Source organism: Phoca vitulina, unplaced genomic scaffold, assembly GCF_004348235.1.
Source record: "Phoca vitulina isolate PV1807 unplaced genomic scaffold, GSC_HSeal_1.0 scaffold11, whole genome shotgun sequence".
NCBI lineage: Eukaryota > Metazoa > Chordata > Mammalia > Carnivora > Phocidae > Phoca > Phoca vitulina.
In genome coordinates this window covers 39,507,610-39,521,071 of record NW_022589714.1, presented here as the reverse complement: position 1 = coordinate 39,521,071, position 13,462 = coordinate 39,507,610, and the positions used below count along the sequence as shown (strand labels likewise).

Below are 13,462 nucleotides of genomic sequence, written 5' to 3'. Positions count from 1 at the left end.
TTCCGGGAGGGCGGGGCCGGGGGCGGCCGGGTGGGTGGAATCCTTCCTGCCCGACGGAAGGGCAGAGCTTTAGGTCTCCATGGAGACAGCTTCTCCTAGCAACCTGGCGGGCGTTGATCAGAGCCGGGGCGCAATGGACGCGGAGAGCCTCCTGCTGTCGCTGGAGCTGGCGTCCGGCAGCGGGCAGGGCCTCAGCCCCGACCGTCGGGCCTCGCTGCTCACCTCCCTTACGCTGGTGAAGCGCGACTACCGCTACGATCGGGTCCTCTTCTGGGGCCGCATCCTCGGCCTCGTCGCCGATTACTACATCGCGCAGGGCCTGAGTGAGGACCAGCTCGCACCACGCAAGACTCTCTACAGGTTGAGGCGACGCCCTAGCAGGCCGCGGCGGTCCCTGGCTCCTGAAGGGGGCGCCACCGGGCGGCCGGGAAGGGGTGGGCGTGGTAGGACTCGAAAGGGGTGGGGCCGACGGGCTCCGGGCAGCGGGTGGACAGGGTCTGGGGAGACCCAACTGGAGAAGGGCCCAGGGGGCGGGGCCGGGGACGCAACTAAGCTGGTGAGGATTAAGGGGCCGGGACCTGAGAACATCGCGGAGCAGGGGCGGGGGGAGAGAAATTTGGACGTAGGTGGGTTTATAATACAGACAGGGTCAAGAACGGAGGCGGAGCAAGGTGAAAGGTCCCGGAGAATGGGAACCTGGAGTAGACGCCGGGTGCAGGCCTGGCATTCTGAAGAGCACAGCTTGGAGAAGGGTCAGAAGCCCTAAACGGTAATGAGGTGCTGTTTGGAAGCGGGTCCAGAAGTATCTTCGGTGGAGGAGTTGGCTCACAAAAGGAGGCGCTCTAGGAAGTAGAGAACGAATGCAGAAAGGGAGAGGAGGGATTTAGAACTGGGGGAAATACCCCAGACGCTACCTTCCCTGCAAGGTCACCCCGCCTCTTTCTTGACTACCCCCAGCGACGTCGGGAAGCTCACCACCTTACAAAACAAACCATTCAGGCCGCAGGGAGTTGGAGACTTCATTTATCTGTCCATGCATCAATCCAACATTGATTGGAGGCATTCTTTGTAGACTTGGGGTTACAAAGATGGCTAAGACTCACCTGTCTCCAAGTTATTCACATCCTAGGAAGGAAGACCGATATGTAACCCAGCAATTAAAGCAAAGTGTTAATCCCAGGATAGAGGGGTATGCAAAGGGGGACCGAGGGGGGCCTTCTAGAGAGCAATGAAATAAAAATTGCTAAGAGAGATCTGAAAGCTGATCCGGAGTTCCCCAGGAAGGTGTGGGGGAAAGGCATGCCAGTTAGAGGGAAGAGTTCTGCAAACTTGGCTGGAGTGGGCTTGGAGTGTTTGGGAGAATGGCAGGTAGGTAAACCTGACAATGGCAGGCCAGGATGTTACGTAGACTGGATGGAGAGTCTGGGGATTTGTTCAGGGGCTATGGAGAGCTGGAGAGCCATTCAGGGGCCTTAAGCAAGAAGAGCCTGCTCAGGCCAGCCTGAAGTGGGTGAGCATCCAGGAGACTGTTGCAGTGTCCAGATGAAGGGGACTGCAAGGGAGAGGTAGCTGAGGGACTGTAGGTCAGGGGATGGGTTGGAAAGATGTAAGCGGTGGCACTGGCCAGACTTGGGCCTGAATGGGAGAGGTGGAGAAGCTAAGGCGGCTGGGTTAGTCCTAGTGCCACTCACCGGAACAGAATTCAGGAAGCAGGACTAGGAAAGCCCCATTGAACTTGGTATGAGGTGACTGTGGGGGGCGGGGCAGGGTCATAAGGAGGCATATTAAAGTACAAACCCAGAGTCCAGACAAAACATCTGGACTGAAGATAGAGATTTGGGACTCATTTTATTCCATAAGTTTTTATTTCTTCAGCACCTACTATGTGCCAGGCATTGATCCAGGCACCAGGAATTCAGTGGTAAATGAGACAAAGTCCTTGTCTTCATGGAGTCTATATTATAGTGTGTGGGGGTGGGGGGGGGAGGGGAGACAATAAATAAACACAAAGATCGCAGATCTAGAGAATACAGGATGCGGTACTGTTTTAAATAGGGTGGTCAGAGATAGTCTCTCTGATAAGGTAACATATGTGAAGAGACCTGAAGCAACTGAGTGAGCTCTGTGTTCATCTGAGGGAAGAGAATTCCAGGCAAGCACAAAGGCCCTGAGGCAGATGTGTACTTAGTGTTGGTCGAAACCCTTAGAGTCTAGTGTGGCTGGAGAGGAGGGAACATTATAGGACATGAGGTCAGAGAGGTAAAGGACCAGAGGGCTTTGTGGGGCATTGCAAGGACTTGGCTCAATGGGAAGTCTTTGGAAGCTTCTACACAGAGACATGATCTGGCAGCTGGGTGAGAACTAGACTGAAAGGGGAGCAGGTATGGATTTGGGGAGACCAGTTGGGAGGTTACCGTAGTATCTAGGTAAGAGTAGATAGGGGCTTGGACCAGCGGGGGGCAGTGGAGGTGGTGAGAGGTGGTTGGGTTCTGGATACCAACTAGGCAGTAGCTAGGGCCTTGGGAGTCAGGTGGGCCAGCCTGCAGAGAGAACAGAGGGGTGAGAATAGATCCCTGGGAATGCTTAGGGCAGTGGAGGAGAGAGAAGGGAGATGCATTTGTTGGTTTTTAGGTCCTGAGGATGTCCTCCTAAGCAGTTTTGTGGGGTGGCAGGGGCAGAAGTGACCGTGTAGTGGGCAGAGTGAAGGTGAGGGGAGGAAAGGCTTCCACGGGGCCAGTTGTTCTGAGATTATTGTTTAGAGCTGGAGGAGAGGAGTGAGGGACGGGAAAAGACTATTTTCTAGCAGGGCATGGCTTTCAGGGCTGTTGTTTTAGAAAGCTGAGAAGTTTTGATGTTGAGAAAGGAGCCCGTGGAGAGTTCTAGAAGGGTGGAAAGGTGAGCAAGCCTACCCCAACAGGCTGAGTGGGTTAGAGAGGAGTGGGAGGACGCCCTCTCCTGGCAGGAGTGGGGAAGAAGGGACTGGGCTGGTCAGTGTTGGAGACCTCAGAGGACAGGTCCTGGAGCCTGGGACCGGCTTTCCTGAGAAATGGGGGAATGTGGCCGTGCTGCTGGCTCAGTAGGCAGGCGGAGCATGAATTTGGGGCCTACCAACACAGAAGCGCTTGTAATTGAGGAAAGTTCAGCTTCTAGAAGCTCATCAGGAATCTCACAGTGCAGTTATCTAGGAAAAAGCTTTTTGGAATTTTGGTATTTACAAAGCTTTTGTGACCTTGACTTTTTATGAAATAAATTTGAATTTGCCTCACACACGGGGGTAGGGTGCACCATAGGCATTTAGGCCTTGGAAGGGGAGAGGTGTGACTCCCAACATTTTTCTTGGGCTTCATCCTCAAGAGAAGGGGTGGTGGCAGGAAGCCTGGAAACCAGGATCCTGGGGATGTCATTGGCAGCCTGAACTGCATGGAGTGGAGCCTCTTGCCCCCGGCCACGGAGGATATGCTGCTGCAGACATCTGTGGTGAAGGGCCGCTTCATGGGGGACCCCTCGCATGAATATGAACACACTGAGCTGCAGAAGATGAGTGAGGGCGAAAAGGTCTTTGAAGAAGAAGTAGTGGTGAGTGAAGACGAGAGCAGGAGGACAGAGAGAGCCTGGGCCATCCAAAGCCCAGCCCAATAGAAATTATGGTGGCAATACCACACAGCTCCTGTGTGACAGGGTGGAGAGTGGACGGGCCGCTCTGTCGGGAGCCTGGCTCTGGGCGGGGGCTGGGGGAGGGGGTCTGTGTTGTGCTATGGGGTAATGGGATGTGCACAGGCTCTCGTATCTATGTTTTTATTTTACTGGATAATATATCCACATGATTTGCAATTTGAAGGCACAAAGAGGAATTTAGCAAAGTGCCCCTCTCATCCCTGTCTGCCAGTCCCCCAGGTCCTCTTTCTGGGGGACATTAACGTAACCCATTTTGCACGTATGTGCGTGCCCACGTCTTGCTACGCAAAGTGCTGTGTGGATCAGAAGCATCACCACGGCCTGGGAGTTAGAAATGCACACTCTCCAGCTGGTATCGGGATCGGAATTTTTAACATAGTCCCAGGGGATTCGAATACACATTAAAGTTTCAGAAGCTCTACTTCCGGAGATATTTGATGGCGATACAAGCCTCAGCAAATACCTAATGTCTACATAGTCTCTTTTGATCTTAAGACGAAACAAATGGCAGATGTTACGCACAGAGTTCTGCATCTTGCTTTTCTCACCTAATATGTTTTGGAGCTCTTTCTATGTCAGTACTCTAAAGAGCCTCCCCTATTGTTTTTACTGTGTGTGAACGTCCCACAGTCGGACCAGTGTCTTCGTCGTGGAAATGCACGACGTCTCCGAGTTGTAGCTCATACACACTTCCAACGTGTGTATGCTCTCTGAAGTTTCAGTTCCTAGAAATGGAACTGCTGGGTCAAAAAATACAGAGTGCAAATTTTGAAACTAGACAAACCTGGAGTTCAAAACACAGCCTGTGCCCTTGAACCTGGGTGAGGCCAAAAGTCTCAGTCGAGGCCTATGATGCCTCAACTTCCGTCCCCACCCCTCTCCCCCACCCCACCTGACAAACTTGACCTCCCTGAGGTGTATTTTCTCAAACAGTGGGATAATTATATCTACTTTGTAATCTCGTACAGGTTAAATGAAGCAACCTATGTGAAGGCCCTGGGCTAGGCATGTGTAAAGCATTCGTTTCCATCTAATGTGTAAAAATTCCAGTTGGCAGCTCCTGGGAAATAGGTGGCGGAGTGACTCTCAGGGCCCCTGGTGACACGTTTTCCCTGTCAAGTGCTGCTTTTCTCCAGACATTGCTGCGAAGTCCTTTTATTCAGGGTTGCCCTTGATATTGATTGTAACCAATTTCATCCGCATGAAAATGTTATAATATGGGGTGGTGCTTGAGAGATGTTAAGTCAAAGCATAGGATCTGAAACTATATGAACTGAGACTCTTGTTTTAAATATATGCACAGAAAAGAGAATAGAAGGAAGTATGCCAATATGTTATTAGTGATTATCTTTAGGAGGTGGATGATGAATGGTTTTAATTCTTTGTGGAGTATATTATAAACTATTTCTATATTACCTAAATATTCAACAGTGATCAGGATTGCGTTTATATTTTAAAAAGGCAAAATAAGCAACATTTACATATGATGATAGGATGGTATGTTTCTGGAAGAGTACATAAAAAACCATTAACAGTGGTTGCCTCCAGTGAGGGCAGTTGGAGGGTCAGGGATGGGGTGAGAGAGACTGCTATTTTTTTTTTTTTTTGTAGTTTTAAATATTGCACCATCAGTATGTATTACCAATTTAAAAGAGAAAGGAATGAAGGAAGAGAAGGAAGGGAGGGAGTGAGAGAGGGAATCTTGAGAGGAGGAAAGGCGAGGGCTTGCCCAACATGATTTTCCATGGACTTGGCATCTACGTGGTGGTGATCCAGGTCAGGTGGTCATGCAGAGGGCCCTTGCACCAGGGGTGAGTGGGCACAGCACTCTGGCAGGTTGGCTTGTCTCCTGTCTCCTCAGGTCCAGATCAAGGAAGAGACCCGCTTGGTGTCTGTCATTGACCAGATTGACAAGGCTGTGGCAGTCATCCCCCGAGGAGCCCTTTTTAAGACCCCTTTTGGACCTATCCACGTCAATCGGACCTTTGAAGGTGAGGTCTCCAGGGCCCCTCTCAAGGGCAGGAGGGCATCTCTTCCCAAGCATAGTCAGACACATTTCTGGGAGTCCTGGGGAACCTGTCCCACTTCCTCAGAGAAAGACCAGCTGTGGCCATATCACTTGGGAGGATGTGCTCCATGGCCTGGCATTGGTGGGTTGGCATGGGCTGCCCAGTCACTGGACCCTGACTCTTTTCTGTCTGAGGGTAGGAGAGCATTTGGCCATCTGGGTCCCAGGGCTTTGCCTTCTGGGCTCCCTGCCTTTCCCACCTTCTTCCTCTTTGGTGTCTTCTCATCGCAGGGTCTGGAGCAAGGCTGGGCTGACAAAACACAACTCCTTTTTCTCCCTTTAGTTCTGTCAGTATCTGACTGAGTCCTTTGCAGCCCTCTCCATGTGGTTCTCATGCATGGAGAAAGGGAGACTGTGGGGTTTGGGCACGACCATCCCTTCCTACCTACCACCTCTTTTTAGGACTGTCTTTGTCTGAAGCCAAGAAGCTTAGTTCCTACTTCCACTTCAGGGAGCCTGTTGAGCTGAAGAACAAGACCTTGCTTGAGAAGGCTGACCTGGACCCCTCCCTGGACTTCATGGACTCCTTAGAGCATGACATCCCCAAAGGTAATAGCCTATGACTTGGAGGACATTGGATCTGCCTCCAGGTCAGAGCAGTGGGTCATGCCACCTGCCATTCTCCTCTGAGATTGGAACCAAGGGCCCGAGTGGGAACTGGTGGTTCACTGGGGTTCCCTGAGGGTGGGGGCTTCCCCAGGGCCCAATCCAGGGCTCGGCTCATAATAAACAGTTGGTACATGTCTTCAGACAAAAGGAGGCACTGTCTTCCATGTGATGCCACACACAGGAGGTCTCTCAGTGCCTCTCTTGATTTCCATACCAGTCTTGAAGGAGGCAGGCTGGGGATCCTCTCCCAAACATCGCTGAAAACATCCCTGAAAATACTAGCCACACGTCTATCCTAACTGTCAGTTTTGGGGATAGATCCAGTGCTTGGCACGTAGCCGGTGCTCGGTGAGTGGGTGCTGAGCGACTGAAGGGCAAACCACCTGCTAAGGAAATGAGTTCTGTACATTTGCTTCCCGCTATGTGCGTGGTAGGTTTTAATCTTAAAACGTACAGCCTCAGAGGTCTTTCAGGGCCCAGCCGGCCCAGGCACACCCCCAGCAGTTGGGGGGTGGGGGCACAGGGACCCCATTTCCTTCCCCCGAGCTGTGCCAGTAGAGAAGTGTGTGTCCTGGGAAGATGCTCTTGCTTGGAGGCTGTCTGCCAGAACAGGTGCCAGGCTCTGGGCAAGTGGGGCCGAGGCCCTGGGTGCTGACACAGCACCCTGCCTCGTTCCCTCCCCACGTTTGGGGTTTCTGAGCACTGCAGGGACCTGCTATGGATGCCAGCAGTGCTAACGAGGATAATGACAGGAATGGCGACTCCTGAGAGTGATGGCCCTGCTTGCTGTGCACAGGGCGCTGTGCTCAGCCCCCTCCACGCCTTATCTCACGTTCCCTCTCACAGCCGCCCTGGGGGGGGCTACTGTTTCATCCCCGTTTTACAGGTGAGGAAGCAGGCTCGGACAGCAAAACCCAAGGACAGACACGGTGAGCCTTAGTCTCCAGGGCTCTGGCATGAACTGTGGTGTCAAGTAGATGAGTGTTTCCTTTTCAGTGGACAGTGGGGACAGCAGGACAATCTTTGCCCCCACCATGAGGGGGACCACTTCTGGGGAGCATGTGCACTCCCAGCCAGGGGGAGGGGATGGGATGGCGGAGGCAGGGACTCTGGCATCAGACAGCCTCGGCTGGGATCCCAAATCTGCCACTCGCGAGCTGTGTGATCCCAGGGCAGGCCCCCCACTTTCCTTGTGCCTCCATTCCCTCATTCCTAAAAGGGCATAATGGTATTTTTCACCTCATTGGGCTGTTCTGAGAATGGAATGAGTTAATGGATATACAAGATGTTTCTAGCAGGGCCTACCACATAGTAAGGACTCAAATGAAAATTAGTCATTATTACTTGTGTTATTTTTAGTGGCAAAAAGGCCTTAGAGGGGAGTCAGGGCAGGCCAAGAGGACCGAGGAAGGCAAGGGGTAGGAGGCCTACAGCAAGGCGGTGGGAGCTGTGACAATAAGGTGCACAGAAGGACGGAATGGGGCCAGGTAGGGATCTGGAGGCCATTTCATGGCTCCTGCAGTGCCCAAGGGGCCGGGCAATGGTCCCAAGGGGGTAAGGGCTGCCAGCAAGGAATGGCCACTCTGGCCTCTGCCACATGGGGGTCCCAAGTCAAACCTCCCTGAGCATAGCACGGGCCTCCTGGACCTGCAGGGGAGATAAAGAAGGTTGGTAGGGGCTGGGGCACTTTTCCCCCACAAGACACGCTTTCCAGACTCCCGTTATCTCCCCCAACTCTGTGCTCCCAGCCTGGCCGGAAGCCAGAGTGGCCTGCACATCCCTGGTGGATACAGGAAGCCAGCAACACTGTGGTGGTGGGACACAGCACCAGGGTCTGAGGGGCGGGCTGAGAAAAGTCCTCTTCATACCGCTCATCTGAGGGCTGTAGCCCTGCTCCCCTGAATCTGGGCATGGCTGGAAAGCCCTGCTCCAGGGCTCACCTGCAGCCGGATGCTCCAGGGCCCAGGGATGCTGCACTCCCTCCGCAGTGCTGGCTGACTAGGGGACTGGCCCAAGAGTGCCTCCTTCCCTTTGGAGCTTCATCCTCTGCGGTGGGAGCAGGGAGGGGTGTGCTAGGGCCTTTGCAGTCAAGACCAAAGCCAGCTAGATGGGGTGTGGGGACCCAGCAAAGTCTACCTAAGGGAACCCTAGCAACCCTGTCTGCCCTTTCATTTTGGATAAAGGGGACACAGGAGGTAGCTGTCTCTCCCTGCAGCTGGGGTTGTAAGCTATGGAACTTTGGGGGATCTTCCTAAAGGATGCTGGGGCCACCCTGATGTGTCTAGTCGGCAAGTGAATTCATCAGGAGGTAAGAACCTGGGCCTGGGAGCTAGGTGAGCTGCAGTGGCCTGAGGCCCTAGACATCCTGCCCATACGGCGGGCCTCAGGGCTGAAGGATCAACTGATGGTTCAGTCTGCCCTGGCGTGTGGCTTTGCCTTCAGTGCTGGAGACTTCGTGGCTGAGGGCTCCTGGCATCTGTGTGTGTGGGCCTGAGGGGGGATGCTCCTGGCCTCACCTTGGGGAACATCACAGCTTCTGGGCCTCCAGCTCCCTGCCTCCCAGAGCCACCATCAGAAAACCTCCAGGCAGTCAGGCCCAGCTTTTCCTCACGATGACTTGGTTGGGGCTGTGGTGTTGGGGGGTGGTGGTGGAAGTGTGGGTGGTCCAGGGAAGAGCGCACACTCAGATTTTGCTCCCGGACTCCCTTCCTTACCTGCCAGTGAAGGAGCAGAAAGAGCTGCTGAGAGGCTGCCTGCAAGGCAGACAGCAGCCTCAATGGGCCTGGCTGCGAAGTAGGGCCAAAATCCCAGGGAAGGGTTCCCTGGGACACCAGCACTGGCTGGAGGAGTGGAATTTGACAGTCGTTTTCTGCCCGGGTAGGATAATTGTTTCCTTTCTGGGACGGAGGCAATTGTTCAGGGGGACTTTGGGTCTCCTGTTAGCAGGGATGGTTTAGGTTGGGCCTGCCCCGGGGACTCCTGTTCTCTGTGCGCATGGAGGTAGGCCAGCTCAGCAGCTTGTTCCTGGACCAGCCATGGTTGCAGACAGGATGGGGAGGGATGTTGCCTGCTTCCACCAATGCCTTCCTGAGCCATCCTGCCTTGCCCTGGGGTCTGCAGAGTTTTGTGGGAGTGGGCAGCTTTGGGGGCAGAACCATCATCCTGGTGGACGAAGGGCCAGCCAGGAGTTCTCCGAGCCTGTCTGCAGTCAGCTGAGGCAGATGGAGCACCAGGTCGGACCAGATTTCTAGGCAGCACTCCGTTCAGTGCTCCTCAGCAGATAGCCACTGAGCAGGTACTGCGTGCCAGGCAGCAGGATGCCCTCGCCCACCAGACACTGCCCTTGCCTCACAGAGGTTTGGGAAGATCACCTGAAACAGGATGGGAAGTGGAAATGTGAAATAGAAGGTGCCTCACGAACAAGGTCACTGGTGTCCTGGGAAGCAGAGCCGGGTGTGGGGGGGGTGGAGGGCAGAGGCTCTCTCCTTACTCCACTCAGGGGCTGGAGCCCACGGATCTCAGGAACCGCCGGCCCCGGGGCTGCGGGGCTGCCGCATTCGGGAGCCAGGCAGCAATGCCCAGTTCAGGCAGCAGAGGGCAGCATGGGGCCTGCCTGCCGGCCTGGTGAGGAGGAGGCGGGCGACGGGGGAGTCAGAACACTGGAGACAGGAGGGGAACACCCTGGCCGATCAGCTTTCTCTTGGGGGTGTGTGCAGGTGGCTCCTCCCACCCAGCCCCTTGGAAGCCTGGCTGACAGGTGCTTAGCCTTCTGGACCAGGAGGCCCGGCCTTGCCCATCGAGCAGGGTACTCTTCCGTCAGGGGATTTGACCATAACTTGTGGCCCTGGTGGGGGAGGGGGGAGTGACCACTCTGAGAGAAGTGACCCATGGCCATTTCTGTGTGTGTGACCAGTTGTGTGGGGCTGGTCTGAAGAGAAAGTGTAAAACCATCTGCTGTGGCTGGAGAGCCCCGATCCCCAGTCTGGCCCGCTCTCTCCCTCAAACGCCATCTCAGAGCTTTGCTGCGTTTCTTCCAGGAGGGCACACGAGTGTAATCATGATGCGCATGCTGCCTGAGGCTAGCCTGAGGCTTCCACTAGCCCTGTAAGACCCCTGGGGCCCACGCAACCCAGGAGGACTTCCTGACAAGAGGCTCCATCCCTGATTTACCTGCTTGCCCCCCACCACATCCTCAAAACACAGCTCCTTAGAGAAGAGTGGCTGCCAGAGGGCAGGAGGGAAGTTTTGGGGAGACTTAAGAGAGACCAAGGCCACAGGAGGCTGCTTCCCCTGGAGTCTGAGAGGAGGCGGTGGCAGTGGCCGGGCCCGGCCTTTCCAGCAATTGCAATACAAGTGGGTGAAGGTGACAGCGAGTGCCGGGCTCTCCAGGTAGATGCTACGTGACTCCTGGCACGTTGAGAGTCTGTGCGCGTGTGTGTGTTTCCTGGGCGACCAGCTGAGCCAGGGACAAGGAGAAGAGGACAGGAGTGTGACAGGAATGCAAGGGAGGGAGGGAGGCAGTGCTGCTGGCTGGCCGGCCCCTCACATGCCACTTCCATTCGCCGCCAGCACCCTTCAGCCTGCTTGGCGCTGCCCCCTTGCCCCGGTGGGGGTACTGCATTTCTCTGGCCTCCCTGCCAGCTCCCCCTTGCTCTCGGTGGGGGCTGGGGGTGCCCTGCTCAGTCTGGGCCCCTTCATCTACTGGAGGCAGGAGGTAGGAGGTGGCCAAGGTTGTGCGAGGGAAGGTCAGCCCTCGCCAGGGTGTGCCAAGGTGCTGGTGACTGTGAACTTGAGAGCCGAGGCCTCCAGGGTTTCATTTCTTTCAGTGCATTTGGGGCCAGGCAGGTTGCAAGCTGCCCTCCTGGGTGGGCAGAGAGAAGCGAGGCAGAGCCTGACCTGCTTTCAGTTCAAGAGAACTGTGTGGCTGTGGGCTCCGAGGGCAGGGACTGTCCCCAGATGATGCTCTGGGCACTGGTGGGAGTGACTGGATGGTGGTGGGGGGGGGTTGGGAACGTACCTTCCTGGGGTCTGTTCTTCTGGCCAAAAGCTGAATGCCATGCACTGGGGACACTTTGTTCTGTCACACCCTCACTCCCATTCCCCCCAGGCAATCTGTCTTCTGTAACGAGCGTCTGGGAAAGCAGCGGGCTAGGGCCTCTAGAACTCTGAGGGCAGGTCTGGGAGGTGGAGGACCTCAGGTGCTCAGAGAGGAAAGTTGTAGGAGCCAGGGGAAACACTACCCCCTTCTCTGGCCAGGAAAGGACCCCCTCTTCCCAGTGTCCCAGCCAGAGCTCTGGTAACCCAGGGGCCCTCTTCTTTCTCGATGCCATCTGGCCGGCACTGTGTGGGCCTGGGGGCGGGATGAAGGCCACACTGTGCCTTCCACTGCACCTTCTCCTGAACAGGTGGTGGTGGCACTTGGTGCCGGCTGACCTACATGCACCTGGAAAGCTCTGGCTTTGACCCGGGCAGGTGGTGGCACCCTGAGCAGGACTGAGCTGCTATGGGGCCCCAGGGCGCCTGGGGGTAAGGTCTCTCAGATGCAGGGTGGCCCCTGATGGGTGGGGACGGAGCCGTGAGGCTGTTGGGTGTGGAGTGACCAGGGTGGGCCATGGCGGGAGGAGGCCTGTGGGAAGCTGGGTGGTGGGAGCCAAGCAGCCGGGCTGAGCTGGCAGCGGATGAAGGCCTCGGCGCATCACTGGCTGTTCCAACACCAAAACCTTCAAAGCCTTTGCCTTTCTGGCAGGGCCTGGAGCAGAGCTGCGGCTGGGCCGGGGAGAGGCCTCAGTGCGCAGGGGAATAGAAGCTCCAGATCTGCATCCAGAGGCGATTTTCCCAGGCTCCTTCCTCCCACACAGGGGCTCCCTCCCTTGGTTCTGGAGCCGGATCAGGCCCTTCCCGCCAAGTCCTCATGGCTGCACAACTCAGCCCGAGGCTGGGCTGCTCCTGTCTGGGGAGCAAAAATCCAGGGCAGAACCCAGCATGGACAAAGGCTCATTAGCTGCAGCCCAAGTCCCCTCCCGCCAAGCATGGCTCCCAGTCCGCCGGCTGCCAGGTCGGGCTATTGAGGCTGGGAGGCCTGAAACAGCTCAACTTCTGTGCGCCCCTGGTCAGGTCTAATCCATCTCAGAGCAGAGGCTTCTGGGACTGGGGACGAGAGAGTAAAGGGGCAAGAAGGGCAAACTGCGTCAGGACTGCAGGTCACCGGTGACGGGCTGCCCCTCGTATTGAGTGCGGAAGCCTGGAGAGAGCCTCTCCTAGCCGGGCCCCATCTCCCCCGCCTGTGGACTCCGCTTCCTCCCCCATTCAACCTTTAACTAGCCTTGCTGACAGGAACAAAATGAAGCGGGGTGTGCTTCACCTCTTTTCATTTCCTTTGCCCTCCCTCTGGAAGTGGTTTTAATGAGCAGTGAAACGGCTAAAAGGCAATCAGGAGGAGTAAAGCGCCGGATAATTAAATTGTCTTCCCTTTCCCAGTGGAACCGTAGCACCCGGGCCAGGCTGCCCAAGGGGCTGGGGGGCCTCTGCAGAGGGCAGAGCTCTGGCTCCCCAGCACCCAGGCCTCCCCTCCTGCCCGCCTCCTCCCAGGGTCCTGGAGCATCCAGATGGAGAGGGGCAACGCCCTGGTGGTGCTGCGCAGCCTGCTCTGGCCAGGCCTCACCTTCTTCCATGCTCCCCGCACCAAGAGCTATGGCTCGATCTACGTGGGCACCGGCGAGAAGAACATAGACCTCCCCTTTATGCTGTAGCAGGGGCCGGCCGGGGGGAGTGTATTAGAGTCTAAATGTTACTTTCATAAATGGCTGTGAATTTGGTCTGTTTGTTCTGTCCCGCTGCTTCTCCACACCTCTGCCCCTGTCTGGTGTCCAGGCTCTGAGGACAGGCCGCTGTGCCAGGGGACCCAGCTCTAGAGCAAGCGGTGGAGGGCTGGAATGTGCTCATGAGGGAGATGATGGTGGGTGGAAGGGGCTGGGGGAGGCGGGGACAGCCAGGAGTCCTCGGAGGAAGCTGAAGAGCTGAGGGCTTGTCAACACAGGGCATGGGAACCCACTTGGCCCGGAAACTTCCTCTGGTGGCATTCATGTGGCCTATCACAAGAGATGAGTGACT

The 13,462-nt window shown here is 55.9% G+C and overlaps 1 protein-coding gene across 1 annotated transcript; it reads left to right on the top strand.

Annotated features, from left to right (window-relative positions):
• The first annotated feature begins 122 nt into the window (after window positions 1-122).
• Window positions 123-13,445, top strand: RSPH9 (radial spoke head component 9). The gene is made up of 5 exons (XM_032409750.1): window positions 123-360; window positions 3,411-3,576; window positions 5,537-5,666; window positions 6,146-6,292; window positions 12,941-13,445. The coding sequence occupies exons 1-5, from the start codon at window positions 134-136 to the stop codon at window positions 13,099-13,101; spliced, it is 831 nt and encodes a 276-aa protein (XP_032265641.1). The 5' UTR covers window positions 123-133; the 3' UTR covers window positions 13,102-13,445.
• The last annotated feature ends 17 nt before the right edge of the window (window positions 13,446-13,462 follow it).

Coding starts and splice junctions, on each gene's coding strand:
- RSPH9 (XM_032409750.1), top strand. CDS start 134: ATGGACGCGGAGAGCCTCCTGCTGTCGCTGGAGCTGGCGTCCGGCAGC. Junction 361..3,410: donor CCACGCAAGACTCTCTACAG/GTTGAGGCGACG, acceptor TGTCATTGGCAG/CCTGAACTGCATGGAGTGGA. Junction 5,667..6,145: donor CGTCAATCGGACCTTTGAAG/GTGAGGTCTCCA, acceptor ACCTCTTTTTAG/GACTGTCTTTGTCTGAAGCC.